Source organism: Populus trichocarpa, chromosome 1 (assembly GCF_000002775.5).
Source record: "Populus trichocarpa isolate Nisqually-1 chromosome 1, P.trichocarpa_v4.1, whole genome shotgun sequence".
Classification (NCBI taxonomy): Eukaryota; Viridiplantae; Streptophyta; class Magnoliopsida; order Malpighiales; family Salicaceae; genus Populus; species Populus trichocarpa.
In genome coordinates, this window is record NC_037285.2 from 39957076 (window position 1) to 39970824 (window position 13749).

Here is a 13749-nt window from a genome sequence, read left to right on the forward strand (position 1 = left end):
AATTCAACACATCCGACGGTTTCTACTCGATCAGACTGTCCTCTCAGCATCCCTATGTGAGCCTGCTAAATGGGCACCGGCCACGTCTTCGAAAAGCATCTCGCGTATGTATTTTGTGAGTGAGTGGCAGGATATGGAAGAAACCCTTTAAAAAGTGAATAAGAGAGAGTACAAAGAAAGTGTGAAGTTAGAGAATTTGGTGCAGTTTTGGATAGCATCGTGTGCTTAATATTTCAGGAGGAGGAATCTTTTTGAAGAAGAAGAAGAAGGAAGTGGAACTGTTGTTTCTCTGTAGGCTTTAAGATTTCTCTCCTCTTCTTGTTTTTTTTCTTTGTAAGGTGCATGACTTGAGGTATGTATGCTTTTATGTATCTGTGAACTCTTCTTTATCATTTATTCGTTATGGTTTAACCATTTTGGACTTTAATCTGAGAACAGAAAGAACTAATGTGTATGTTTTCTTTGCTCATTTGTCTCAAACAACACCATGCATTGTTTTGTGAGGTTGTTTTTATGGTTCTTGCTCTTACAATGTTGGATTTTTTGGGTGGTTTTTTTTTTTTTTTTGCCCATTAGAATATGTAGGAATGTGAAATTTGAGATGGGGTTTCCACAAATCCTTGTTTTATTATTGGGTTAAATTTATTTTTCCTTTGGGGGGTCTGGAGAGAAATGGGTAATGCCAATCTTCATTTAATTGAAGGTTTATATTTTGTGTGATGAGACTGTTTATAGTTTATTAGTTACTGAAACTAGGGTTTGAAGGGACCTTGTGAACCAACGGATCGGATTTGGGTTCTGTTTTTTGAATAATTTATGCAAATTTTAGCAAATGTTTCCCTTTTGTGGTATTTTGTCAAGGGAAAGAAAAAGTAGATTTCTCGCCTCTCTTCTGATTTAAGACAAGTTACTGTTTTGAAAAGCACCAATTTGAAGTTGAACTCTTGCTATGGATCTGTGTTTGGTTCTTTTTGTTTGACTCCAAGGCAAAATGGAGATTGTGCTTTCCTATTCTAATGCCATGTTGAGTTGAGAGGACTTATGGCTTGAAAATCTTGGCAGGTTGAAAGGAAGAGGACGATCTTTGTATTTTTGACCTTGGATGTTGATTTAGCTGAGCTTATGTAGATCAAAAGGACTACATTGTGGGTAGTGATTAGGGAGGAAACTGGATATGAATATGCTGGTGGGGACATGCTTGAACCAAGGGAAGCTGATATACCTGTCCTGTTTCTTGTCTTGGTTGTGCTTCCTCTGGTTGCTTACATTTTGCTTGGGAAATGGACTGAGTCTGCAAAGAAGAGAGAGAGGATAAGTTTGCTTGCTCAACTGGCTGCCGAAGAAGCTTGTAGAGCAGAAGTGATGGCTACCACCCATGTCATTCCTCCCATGTCTACTTCAAAGAATGGAATTCAAGTTTGTGCCAGATGCTTTAGTCCAGCTACAACCCGCTGCTCCAGATGCAAGTCTGTTAGATATTGGTACTTCACTTGTCCTTTTCCTCTAGATAAATGTGTTTGTTACAGACTTGTATTGTATTACTATACGATCCTTTTTTCCTGTCTTCCCTGGACTCAATAAGGAAATAGTTTTCATATGTGTATTTTCTTAAATGTGCACACACATACTCCGCTATTTTAGAAAGCAATTAAAAATGCGAAGATCTTGATCATGGATTGTCTAAATAATGTCTGTCATCAGATTTCTAAATTGAGGACAAGTCTTTGCATTGCACATTGAATATGTCAGCTTTAAAACCATCCAGGTTCTGTGAGGCTGAGTACCAAATGCGTTTTTTTTTTTAAAAAAAAAGCTTTGGAGGTTTTATTAATGTGTTAATTTATGAAAGTAATTGAAACAAAGAGCCAAATGTAGAGAATTCATCTGAAGCTTAGCTGAGTTTACCAGTAATCACCAAAGCACCAAAGCTACATTGGGTTTGTTGCAGTGATCTTCTTCCTCGTATTCATCTGTTTATTTTCTGTCTGCTATCTGGAGAAAATGAATTCATAGTCTAATAAATCCTTGGCTTCAGAAGTGAAAGGCAAATAAACACACCAGTTTCACTAGTTAAGATCTTTTATTCAACTTATTAACATTCTTTCGCTGCGCATGTCCTAAACCTTTAAATCTACTTGTTCACTCCCTGTACCATTGACCTTGTGGGAAACTGTTGCCCTTCCTGAGACTAAAAAGCATAGGATTTAATTCTATGGGAAACTTAAGACTAAATTTCCACTCTATGTATGCAGGGGTTTGTTCTAGATATAAAACAAGTTTTAGTCGTTCATTTCATGTGGCATATTTGTGCAGTTCATGTTAATAAACTTGTAAACATGATTTCCTGTTTTTTCTTTTGATCTTTCCCCCCCAAAAGTGACATGTCTCTTATGGTCTGTTTAGCATCAACCATGGAAGAGGGGAAACAAAGTAATGCATGTGATGTGCATCTCCTACTCTTAGATATAAACAATAAGCTACTAAACAAACCTGTTTCAAGTTTGTTAATTTTCAACATAAAACTGCCTGCAGTTCTGGAAAGTGTCAGATAATTCATTGGAGGCAAGCCCATAAGGAAGAGTGCCAACTGTTGGAAACTACCAGTTCATGCTCATCTCCTATGGCTACCTCATGTGATGAATCCATCCCCGAGAGGTTATCAATCAATGATGGCATGGACTTATTTTCCTTAAGGTATAATAGCAAGCAGCCTACAATGGATATTGGTCCTTCAGTCAATAATGTCCATCTCATATCAAGCACTGGCGCTTCTGCTGCTGTTAATTGTCCTGCAATTGATACCTCTCAAGAGGCTATGATGCTACACAGAAGAAGCACAAACAAGCAAGTTTCATGCAAATCAAACAAAGAAATGTTAAGAAGACAGGAAGTGGCTGTATTCGATTCTTCCCAAGAAACTGCTGGAATCAGACCCACCAATTTAACTTCTTCTAGTAGTATCTCTAATGTTTTTGTTAATGGGCAAGACATTACTAGTGCTATGGATGAGACTCACAAGTATTCAATACAACATCAGAATTTGTCCAAATCAAGAAGCAACTGCGCCTCCTCAAGCTCATTGAATGCTGGAAAATATGGAACAAATGCAGATTTCTCTAATGCGGAAGCTTCTTTTAATGGTGAAATGACAGGACCTAAATATTCTTATGAATCACCAGTTACAAATGAAAATGTGAAGGCTAATAGTGGATTGCATCCCATGGGAAACAAATCTTCTAAATCATCAAAATCAAAGATAAAAGTCTCTGGAGATCAATCATATACTGAAATAGATGGAAAAGGGCAACTTACAGATGATTCAAGTAGGTTTAATGGATTAAATTTACCAATATTCAATTCTTCTCTAAACTTCTTTTAACTTTACATCTGTGATGCAGAAGTTGCAAGAATGAGCAATGCCAACCCTGCACCAGGAAGCAATGGGGTTACAAGCATCGATATTATGAAGATGATGGGTTTAAGGAAGTCAACAAAACTTGCCAGACAAGATATAGCAGAAATTAATGTTATTCACAAAACAACAAGGGTTAGTTTCCAGTTCTATTTACGCTTTTGAGAGTTCACTTTAATCCTTCCTTTGTGTGCTTTGGTTACTTTACTGGGTATATTAGGTCATAATGGAATACTACTTCTTGTTATTATATCATTTCATCTCAGATGCTGTTCCCTTATGAAGAATTTGTGAAGATCTTCAATTGCGAAGTTATTAACTTAACACCCAGAGGACTTGTAAATTGTGGAAACAGGTATGACTGGATGTGTCACTGATGCAGAATAAAGAATTGTGCAGTGGTGTTTGTGAACTAAAGTAAAATTAAGAGAATCTCAATATCACATGCTTCTGTTGTTCATAAACTTAAACATGGGGTAGCTGCTGTTTTGAATTTTACTGCTGTTGATCACTGATTATGAGCAGTCAACTTTAACATGTGGGATTGCTTGTATTATAAATCATGTGTTTGAATTTTGACTTTTATATGCTAGGTAGTTACATTTAATTGATGAAGGTTGACATCTACTTGTGACGAGACCAACCAAAACTTTATTTTACCTTTTTTGATTGTAAATTCAAGTATAGGAGCGAGGTAATATAAATTTGTAACAAGCTGGTCTCTTATTTCTGAATGTCAAAGAACTTCTACAAGATGATTATTTTCCCGTGCCTTTTTGTTACTCACTTTTTCTATTTTGCAGTTGCTATGCCAATGCTGTCCTTCAATGTTTAACCTGCACTAAACCTCTGATCATCTTCTTGCTTCGTAGATCACATTCAAGAGCATGTACTCCTCTATTCTTGTTTTTCCTGTTGTGGGTATTTAAAAAGAACAATAGTAATTTGCTCGGACATGTCTAATTTTCTTATCTGCATACGCGTGTTAGGTTGTGGGAAGGATTGGTGTCTCATGTGTGAACTTGAGCAACATGTAATGATGTTAAGAGAATGTGGGGGCCCTCTATCTCCTAGTAGAATCCTTCTTCATATGCGTAAAATTAATTGCCAGATTGGTGATGGAAGTCAGGAAGATGCACACGAGTTCTTAAGGTTTTCTGAAGATTTACTAGCTGATGTTTTTCTCTTGGTTCCAAATTTCATCTTGGAGATACTAGTCCCACTTTACTTCATATTTAGTTCCTCCTATTTATGAGTGTTCTTCATCCAGGCTTCTGATTGCATCAATGCAATCCATTTGCTTGGAGAGACTGGGTGGTGAAGACAAGGTTGATCCTAGATTGCAAGAAACAACTTTTATACAGCATACTTTTGGTGGGCTTCTTAGGTCAAAGGTGTTTGCTCATTTGGTTCTTTGAACTGTCATTTCGTTTCACTGCAAATGTTTTGCTTTCTTTCTGTGCATTCCTGTTTCTTTGATTTTAGTTAAAGACTGTTATCTTACACAACAATCATGAAGAGGTCAATTTTTTGCTACTAGGTCAAATGTCTGAGGTGTCATCATGAGTCAGAGCGATATGAGAATATTATGGACCTTACTCTAGAGATATTTGGTTGGGTTGAGTCACTTGAAGATGCATTGACTCAGTTTACAACCCCTGAAGAATTGGATGGAGAAAACATGTACAGATGTGGAAGGTGGGGCAACCCTTTTCTTTCTTTTCTTTTTGTGTGTTTTTTCTGCCATTGCATGTGTTAGAGTTTAAGGTTTGGAGGTTAAAACACTCAAGTAATTTAACGGCTCTGAAAATATGTTGATGAAAAGGTGTGCTGCATATGTCCGAGCCAGGAAGCAGTTGAGCATACATGAGGCACCAAACATCCTGACAATTGTTTTGAAGAGATTCCAGGTATCACTTGCATATTTGAGTATAATGGCTTTCTTTCTGTTATTTGTTCAATCTACTTGCAGGAAGTCTATAATGGCTTTCTTTCTGTTATTCCAGCCTGCCCCCGGTATTAAGTTTACTTTATCAGTTGAGTCTTGGTATGATCACTGAATTTGTTTTAGGTAGCAATTTACAAAATTAATTGTTTCCAACCCACCTAGACTGTGTTGGTTTTGATCCCCTTTCTAGCACATCAACATTATTTATTCTTATGAATGAATGATTTTAATTGTCTGACTATTTTGCTTCGTTGATCGCTGGTTTTGCTTCACCAGGAGGGAAAATATGGGAAAATAAACAAATGTATCACGTTTCCTGACATGCTGGATATGATCCCATTTATGACTGGAATGGGTGATGTCCCTCCTCTTTACATGCTTTATGCTGTTGTGGTACATTTGGATACCCTGAATGCATCTTTTTCTGGACATTACGTTGCATATGTAAAAGATTTGCGAGGCAGCTGGTTCAAGATAGATGACACTGAGGTACACCCATTTCCTTATTTCAGTTCATTTTTGTAGTATTTGGTTCATCCATCTTTCTTTCATTTTTTTAACGATAACTGGTTGATGTTTTTGCTTTGTTGCATATTTTTTTTCTGGAAAAGGTAATAACATATAATTCAGTGTCATGTTTCATGCTTAACTTATCTACCTTGGTTCCATCTGCTGACCCAACTTTGAGATGATGGAGTTGGGCTTAGTTTGGATTAGGGTCATGGGTTTGATGGAAAGTAGAAGAAGATCCCAGTCAAATGGAAGAGTGGAGATGTTTAAACTACAATCTTATAATATTTACTCCACAGTCAGGCCGCTATCTCAATTCCTTTGTATCTGTACAATATATGGTTTTAAGAGTAACATGCATCTTATAGACATGATATTCTGGATTGGCTGTGCATCTAGCATGTCCAATGTGGCAAGAAATTAGAATTGCTATTTGTCTATCATCTAATTCATCGCCTGTCTGCAAAAATCAATCTTCTTCAATTGTTTTTGTTATTTGCATCGCAGGTTTAAAACTGTTCCCTTTAAGGTTTTTTTTTTTTTTTTTTCCTTTCCATTTTTATAAACAGCCCTGCACAGCTGATGAAATTCATGAAAGTGGACTCTCCTTCCCTCTCTTCTGCCTGCATTTTTTCTTGTTCACATGGTTGCCCATCATATTGATATTAACTTTAACTAGATCAACTGCATTTTACAATTATGGTGTTTTAATTGTTTCCATAAGATTCTATATTGCAAATTGGGATCTCAATGATTTGGATCATGCTTTCATAACAGGTTCACCCAGTATCAATGAGCCAGGTGATGTTGGAAGGAGCATACATCTTATTTTACAAGAGGTAGATATTTGGGTTGAATTCCACTACAATTACTTGGTCTCTTCTTTTCACGAATTCTAGTATTCTACTGCTAGTTAATGTTTACATTTGTCCATGCTTCCCTCAACTTCTTGCAAGTTTTTGTTTCTTAGGTCCTGTACTCGCCCTCAAAAGCTAATTTGTGAGAAACCTATCGGGCAACAAGTTCCTGTATCTTCAAGACACTGCACATCAAGAACTCAGAAACCTTCAAGACAAGGACAGAGAAGATGCAGCAGCCACTGTGTTGGCCCAGAGGTTTCATTGGATCTCAAACCAGAAAATGGTTCTGGCCTTGCCAACTATGCTAATGGCATTCCAAGGAGGAGTTCAAGCAAAAATATCACACAGGTGATGGATTTCTCTGATGCTACCTCAAGTGATTGGTCCATTTTTACAAGCTCAGACGAGGCATCTTTCACAACCGAGAGCACCAGAGACTCTTTCAGTACTGTAGATTATGCTGATGCATGCAATGTAGATACATTCTCCTCAATTTTCAATGATCTGTATGCTCCAGAATCATCTTACCGGAATACTATTTGCCGTAGAACATTTTCATATAGTAGGCCACAAACTAGGTTCATCTTGGAGACGGGCCATGTTTTGGATTCATACTCATCAACCCAACCTCCAGGGCATGGAAAGGAGAGAATTCTACACAGGTCTGTGATTCATCAACCCAATTCCTCACGGACAGTTCCTGCACCATGTCTGTAGGAAATGGGAGAATCACAAAGTATGGTCTTGTTTGATCTTCTGGTCATTGCAGACTATAGTGTGTAAATCCCTAATCATGACTAGTGACTTGGCTAGGTAGAAGCTGTACCTCAAAATTTTTGTTTTCAATACTTGGTTGATTGGGGCATGTGGATTGTTTTAGAGTCCCTAGGAAAGGAATATTCTTGTTATTATTGAAAATTGTAAAGTGCCAGCATATCCAGTGTCCCCGTTTGTTTTAGTTTGTTAGTATTTTTCTATAATCCTAATAGAAAACTAATTTTTCACTTGCTTGGCTCATATTATATTTGCTAAGAGTGAATCTCTGCCTGACAGTTGTTAGCCTGGTCAATATTTTTCTCAATCTAACTTGATGTGCAATGAAATATGACTGACAATTTTCTTTCCTGTTTTGGGACTGCTTTCCATCAGTTTTACTGCATGGTTGTCATTATTTAGGATTTGGTTAGGTTGCCATCATTTGAATTTAAATGTTCATCATCAAACAAGCAAGATGAGTTTCTCGTAGGCATTGTTAATAGTTCCTAGGAAATTCTGGTTTTGCAGAGCAAATTGCTACGTTACTATACTTGATGAAAGACACTGATCCTACCAAGAACTTGAATTATCAGAAACTGTTGAATGAAACCCGTAGCAGTTTCAAAAATGTTTTTCTTCTTCAACTGGACTGCATACCTTAAAGCATGGAAGAACGAGGGAAATTTCTCCTGCCATTCATGGAAGAACTTGAATGTTGTAAACTGCTTGCTGCAAGCAGATATCAACCGACTTGAAAGTGGAATCAAGTCCCGAGTCCTATGTCTAAATATTAATACGATTGTTGTTTCTCTTCGGTAGATAACTAGATATATGTGACTAGACGAACAGAGGGAATTTTATTCAATATGACAAATAGCTGTTGCCTAGGATTTCTCACGAGGATATATTTATCTATTCTCGCACTACAATGACCAACACAATGATCTCCTCTTACATTACCAGCAGCTCATCTTCTACGTAAAATTGCATCCATATCTCATTCACCCTGTTGTCAAACTCAAATGGAGAGTTGTACTGTGCAACAGTATAGACGGTAGTGGAATCAGGACGGCTTTTCTCAATGGCAGCAGCCCAAATGGTGTCAGCAAGACTAGCTTGCAAGGCAGCAGCTTCCTCTCCAACATTTGAGTCAGTGACAAATCCATTGAATTGCCTTACAGCTACATATGTCGGTTTCCATCTCTGAACATGGAGGCCTTTCGCTGGAGGTGGATTAGCTTGGTTCTCTTTTGGGACATAGAAACTGACAGTGAATGAGGATTCACAGAACGGTCCATCACTGGGTGATACTTCAGTGATCACCGGAGCTGTCATCTCTATTTTTTCTTCATAGCTATTCTTCCCTTGGATGTAGTCAAATAGCCTGCAAGTAAAATAAAACAATTTAGCTCCAAAAGCATGATTTATATGATACCTACTTGCCTCGGAAGAGGGCTAGAAGCATTAAGAAATTGGTAATTAATAATAATAATAATAATAAATAAATAAATAAAGGGCAAACCTCAAATTTACCATCCAACTATTAAAGTAGTTTCAATTAGACACTCAAATATTTTTTTTTATCAATTGTCACAAAAAAGAATTTTTATTTCTCAATTAGATCATTTTGTTAAATACAATTAACCGAGCTGTTAAGTATCCGCATCTTCCCCGCATGATCCTTACTAGAAGAGAGAAAATTGAAGGGTGATTTTCCTTCAATGTTCTTAACAATATAATAAATGATGTGCTCCACGTGACATTAAAATCTGGAATCTCTCAATACATATAGGTAATCAATAAAATGGTTAAATTGAAAAATAAAAATTCTTTAATCGTATAATTGATAGAGAGAAAATATTCTGGATGCATAATTAAGACAATCCTCCATGAGAGAGAGAGAGAGGATTTGTAAGTTACCTTAAGAATCCAGTTCTGGTGGCATCAACAAGGGAGATATCTTGGATAGAAGAGGTGGACATCCAAACAGAAGAGTTATAGCGACGAATTTCGTAGCCATTGCCAAGTTGAAGAACATCAAACACTGGGCATTCTATGCTGGTGCAAGCAGGTGGGTATATCGCAACGCCGCTCCTCTTAGCCTCATCATGCCAGGGGCCAAAGCTTGCACTTGAGAGAAGGGTCAAGAGAAATGATAGCTTCAACATGCTAAAACCAGATATTTGTAGTGGCAGAAAGGATATTGAGAATTCAGCGCTCAGCCTCAAGAGGAAGAAAGAGGTATATCCACATATTTATAGGATTTTGTGGGGAATAATTAATGAAGCCGTCTTGAGCACCCTCGGGCCTCAGCCACTGTAGAGTGGAGACTTTGATTTACAAATTTGTTGGATAACAGCAGTGGCTATTGTGAAAACACGTGTAACATTATCATCTTCATACAAGAAAGCAAATGGCAACCACAAATGCGGAGATTGGGATTGGCAACTGAAATAAGATGATTGCTGATGTCTTTTTTAAAAAAATGTTTTTTTTTTTATAAATATATTAAAATAATAATTTTTATTTTTAAAATTTAATTTTATTATCAATACATCAAAACATTATAAAAAAATTATTAATTTTAAATAAATAATTGAATGTAACAAACCTCTATTTGAGTTACTCTTACTTCGTTATTGTTTGTTATTGCTCAATAATCATGTTTTTAAAAGTTTTTAAATTTTTTAGTTTTAAATTAATATTTTTCATATTTTTTATTGTTTTGATATTTTAATATTAAAAATAAAAAATATTATTATGATATATTTTTAAATAAAAATATTTTAAAAAATAATTTTTCCCTCATAACATTTATTCGAGAGATTCCTGAGTTTTTCAAAGCACCATCCATTTTTTAATATATTATTTAGTTAAAAATATATTGAAATTTTTAAATTTTTATAAATTAGAAAATAATAAAAAAATAATAATTTAATATATTTTAAAAAACAAATTAACCTCAAAAACAAACATATAATTGAGGTAAGATGATAAGAGACGGAATGCATAGGGTGCAGTTGATTTATGTTGTTTAATCAAATTCAATGGTGAAAAATGATCCATATAAAATATCGTAATTAATAAGTATAGCACATTAATTTTAATTTTTTTTTTTATGAAAAAAGAAGATGGAAAAAATATCATTAAAACTTTTGTCTTTGTCGCGTCCCTGAGTAGGGAAATACAAAACAATTGCCTAAATTTTGTCTGAAAAAATAGAGATAAAATTAAAATTTAGATCCCATCAATAATTCTTTTCCCTCACATAGAATCATAGTTTTAAAACCCGGCTTGACTCGGCGAGTCAACCCGGAACTCGACTGATCCGAGGCTGGAACTAGGCCGAGTTGAAGAAAAAATAAGGGAAGGAAAAACCCGGTGTGACTCGGCGACCTGGTCAAAAACCCGGTTGCAACCCGTTGACTTTTTTTCCCCACTAAAACGACGTCGTTTTGATTAAAAAAAATTGACCCGAGCGACCCGATCAGAACCCGGAACCCAGGCTTGGACAGGGTCTAAAAACTATGCATAGAAATATTAACTTTATAAATTAAAAATATATGCAAGCAAATAAGGGCATAAACTTAATAATATAAAAATTCACATAAAAAACATACCCACAACTCTCTCTCCCATGAAAATCAAAATATCATAAACCACAAACCCGGATTCGCATGTGTTTGATTAAAAAAAAATCCAATTTTTCTGTGGTTTCCAATTTTCTTTTTTACTATTTGATTTTTCATAATTAATTATTTTATTTATATTTTTAATTAATAAATATGTAATTATAAAGCAAGGAAAGACAAGATTGGTGGGACTTGCTTTTTTCAATTTTATGTTTTCGGTTCTTAATCTTATTTTTATATTTGTTTTTTAAATATTTTTTATTTAATTCTTTATATATATTTTATTTCTTATGATGTTTTTAAACATAAAAAGTATATTCCAAAGAATACTCAAAAGTTAACGACCGTAGAACACCATGGAAGGATTAATGGTGTGCATGGACCGGCAGTAAAGGGTTTGATTGAGAAATTTAAAAGATGAGAGATGCCTTTTAAAAGTCGATATTCACCCGGTTAAGTTGGGGATTTCCCATCTTTATAGGGCCAAATAAGTAAATAACAAGCAGAACTACACGACATATAAACGAACGGCCACATCGTCGTTGTTAAAACGGCCAATCCTAATTCAAATTAAAACCCTAATTCCATTGCCTGCCTCCTCCTCCTCCTCCTCCTCCTTTTCTTCAGTGTCTTTTCTCTCGTCACTGGTATCTGAGATTTTTACGGATTTTACTTATATAAAACTCCCAATTGTTTTTTCTTACTATAAACGAATATGAATATTTATCAGTGTTTGTTTGCTTGCATTCTATCTTTGTTTGATACTCGCTGAAGAGGACTACTCCATGCAATAGCTTTAGCATCGTGTCAGTCATAGAATCGATAGGTTTGATATGGAATTGCACTGACGCAAAATTTATTTTTTCTTCAAAACATGGTTTTTCTATATTAAAGCACGGTACTTTGAGAACAGTTTTTTTTTTTTTTTTTTGTATTAGATCAAAAGTTTAAATAAGGGACCATGAGGAAACAATTAATGCGGCTGATCCTAATCTATGCCAAATTGCTGACTGCCCAGCGTATTGCTGCAGGTGGTGGTTACATGGCTGGGTCAGCATTTGATGTTTGCCTTACTCATCTGAGTGTCCTTTTGTTTTGTTTTTTTGTAAATGATGGGAAAACTTGATTTTGAGGTCGAAGTTGGCTTATTATGTTTCTGGGTTTTTCTTTAATTGAAATATAAAGAAATGGGCAGATTGGAAACTGATGAATAAAGCAGGTACTTATGATAGCTTGTCATATCTAGATGTTCTCCTGGTGCAGCATATATTGATGTTGTGCTGAGCTTCTATGATATGTCTACATGACTAAACCAATTATCTGCCAACTGATTCCTTCTCCATATATGATATTTGAGTTTCAAGTTTACTAGACTAATTGCTTGTGTTGTTTAAAATTAGAGCAATTTTTAATCTGTTTGCTAAGGAAGGCTATCTGTAGCAGATTGCTGGCTTACTATCTGTAAAATGTCAGGTTTATAAGCAGTAGCTATTTGCTGTAACTGTTAAAACCTTCAACTTGCATGCCGTCCAAGTCTGTTGGATAGTGTTCTTGTTGTTCTAGAAAAGTTACAAAAGAATTTGATGTAGTTGGTATCATATGGTTGGAAGTCGGTGATTAAAAAGAATCGATGTCATCCTTGATAACCCAGGGTTGTGCATAGGAAAAGGGATAATTGGGAACTGCCTTGAGCTTTGAAACGGGGAGCATTTGAGATTGTTGGAATTACAAGTATTAATCACTGCAAACTAGATTCTAATATGAGATCGTATAAGCTTGATTTGCTAAATTTATCAGGTCCATAGATTAAGAATAGCAGATTATGACCAGAAAAAAAGAAGGAAATTAAGAATAGCTTATTAACAGGAAAGTATATCACAAAGTATTTATGATTACTGTTAATTCACTTTTATTTACAGTTTCTTTAAACGAGTGAGGTACCATCCATCGCTCTTCTAATCCCTTCAATTTTTGGTTTGGAGAGATGGCTAGATACCTTAACACGTGGATGAGGATTTACTAGTACATCCACCATGTCTGTTAAAATGTTTCTGGCAGTGTGCTTGAGCTTTTTGTGAATATTTCTTTTGTAAAATGTTTCTTTCTGTTTTCAGGTATTAAATACACTTTTTATAGTTACGTACAAGGAACTGGTGGGTACTTTAGCCACCAAATAATTTTAATGTTGATGGAGAGTGGCAAGCAGAAATTGCCTCCGCTGATCACATTCTTGCCTGATCATTTTGCAATCTCAAAGTATGAGGGAAGAGTTTCTTGAGGTTTGCTGATTCTCTCATTCAGCTGAATCTCAAGAAAGCCTTTCCTGTTCCATGTAATAAAGGCATCTCTCTCTATTGTCGTCCCCGCCCCCTCCATTTTTGTCTCATTTATTTGTTACCCATACATCTACTTCTCCGGAATGCAAGAACAACAACGTTTGTTCTCTCCAACGACGACTCCAAAGAATTTTCTTTTCTTTTCTTTGTTTTTTTCTTTCTCTTTGTACTTAATACATGAGTGTGGCCAATCTTATTATATCTAGTTCTCTGCTTCATTTCATTTTAAAATAATCTGAAGATATCAAGGCATATCAAAGGTGAATGTGCAGTTCGTCTCTCCATGTCCTTTCTA

The 13749-nt window shown here is 35.7% G+C and overlaps 2 protein-coding genes across 5 annotated transcripts; one reads left to right on the top strand and one right to left on the bottom strand.

Moving 5' to 3' along the window:
• Window positions 1-7734, top strand: LOC7459121 (ubiquitin carboxyl-terminal hydrolase 15). 4 transcript variants are annotated; one of them, XM_024603156.2, is made up of 13 exons: window positions 1-352; window positions 1063-1481; window positions 2533-3323; window positions 3402-3547; window positions 3679-3767; window positions 4216-4301; window positions 4402-4564; window positions 4683-4806; window positions 4953-5110; window positions 5238-5322; window positions 5637-5849; window positions 6648-6709; window positions 6841-7734. In XM_024603156.2, exons 2-13 carry the CDS (start codon window positions 1195-1197, stop codon window positions 7445-7447), a joined length of 2811 nt encoding a protein of 936 aa, XP_024458924.1. In that variant the 5' UTR covers window positions 1-352; window positions 1063-1194; the 3' UTR covers window positions 7448-7734. The 4 variants fall into 4 exon arrangements, with proteins under 4 accessions (XP_024458924.1, XP_024458932.1, XP_024458919.1 ...); XM_024603164.2 differs by having other exon boundaries at window positions 2-352; window positions 2533-3140; window positions 3399-3547; XM_024603151.2 differs by having other exon boundaries at window positions 2-291; window positions 3399-3547.
• Window positions 7735-8320: 586 nt separating this feature from the next.
• Window positions 8321-9831, bottom strand: LOC7491354 (uncharacterized). The gene is made up of 2 exons (XM_002300399.4): window positions 9407-9831; window positions 8321-8870 (listed from the first exon to the last, which is right to left on the bottom strand). The coding sequence occupies exons 1-2, from the start codon at window positions 9652-9654 to the stop codon at window positions 8438-8440; spliced, it is 681 nt and encodes a 226-aa protein (XP_002300435.2). The 5' UTR covers window positions 9655-9831; the 3' UTR covers window positions 8321-8437.
• Between the last annotated feature and the right edge of the window lie 3918 nt (window positions 9832-13749).

What these genes read in the sequence shown, in the direction of transcription:
- LOC7459121 (XM_024603151.2), top strand. Translation starts at nt 1,195, where the DNA reads ATGCTTGAACCAAGGGAAGCTGATATACCTGTCCTGTTTCTTGTCTTG. An exon ending in AACATGTACAGATGTGGAAG is followed by an intron (nt 5,111 to 5,237) that starts GTGGGGCAACCC and finishes GTTGATGAAAAG; the next exon opens with GTGTGCTGCATATGTCCGAG. An exon ending in TCAAGATAGATGACACTGAG is followed by an intron (nt 5,850 to 6,647) that starts GTACACCCATTT and finishes CTTTCATAACAG; the next exon opens with GTTCACCCAGTATCAATGAG.
- LOC7491354 (XM_002300399.4), bottom strand. Translation starts at nt 9,654, where the DNA reads ATGTTGAAGCTATCATTTCTCTTGACCCTTCTCTCAAGTGCAAGCTTT. An exon ending in ACCAGAACTGGATTCTTAAG is followed by an intron (nt 8,871 to 9,406) that starts GTAACTTACAAA and finishes TTTTACTTGCAG; the next exon opens with GCTATTTGACTACATCCAAG.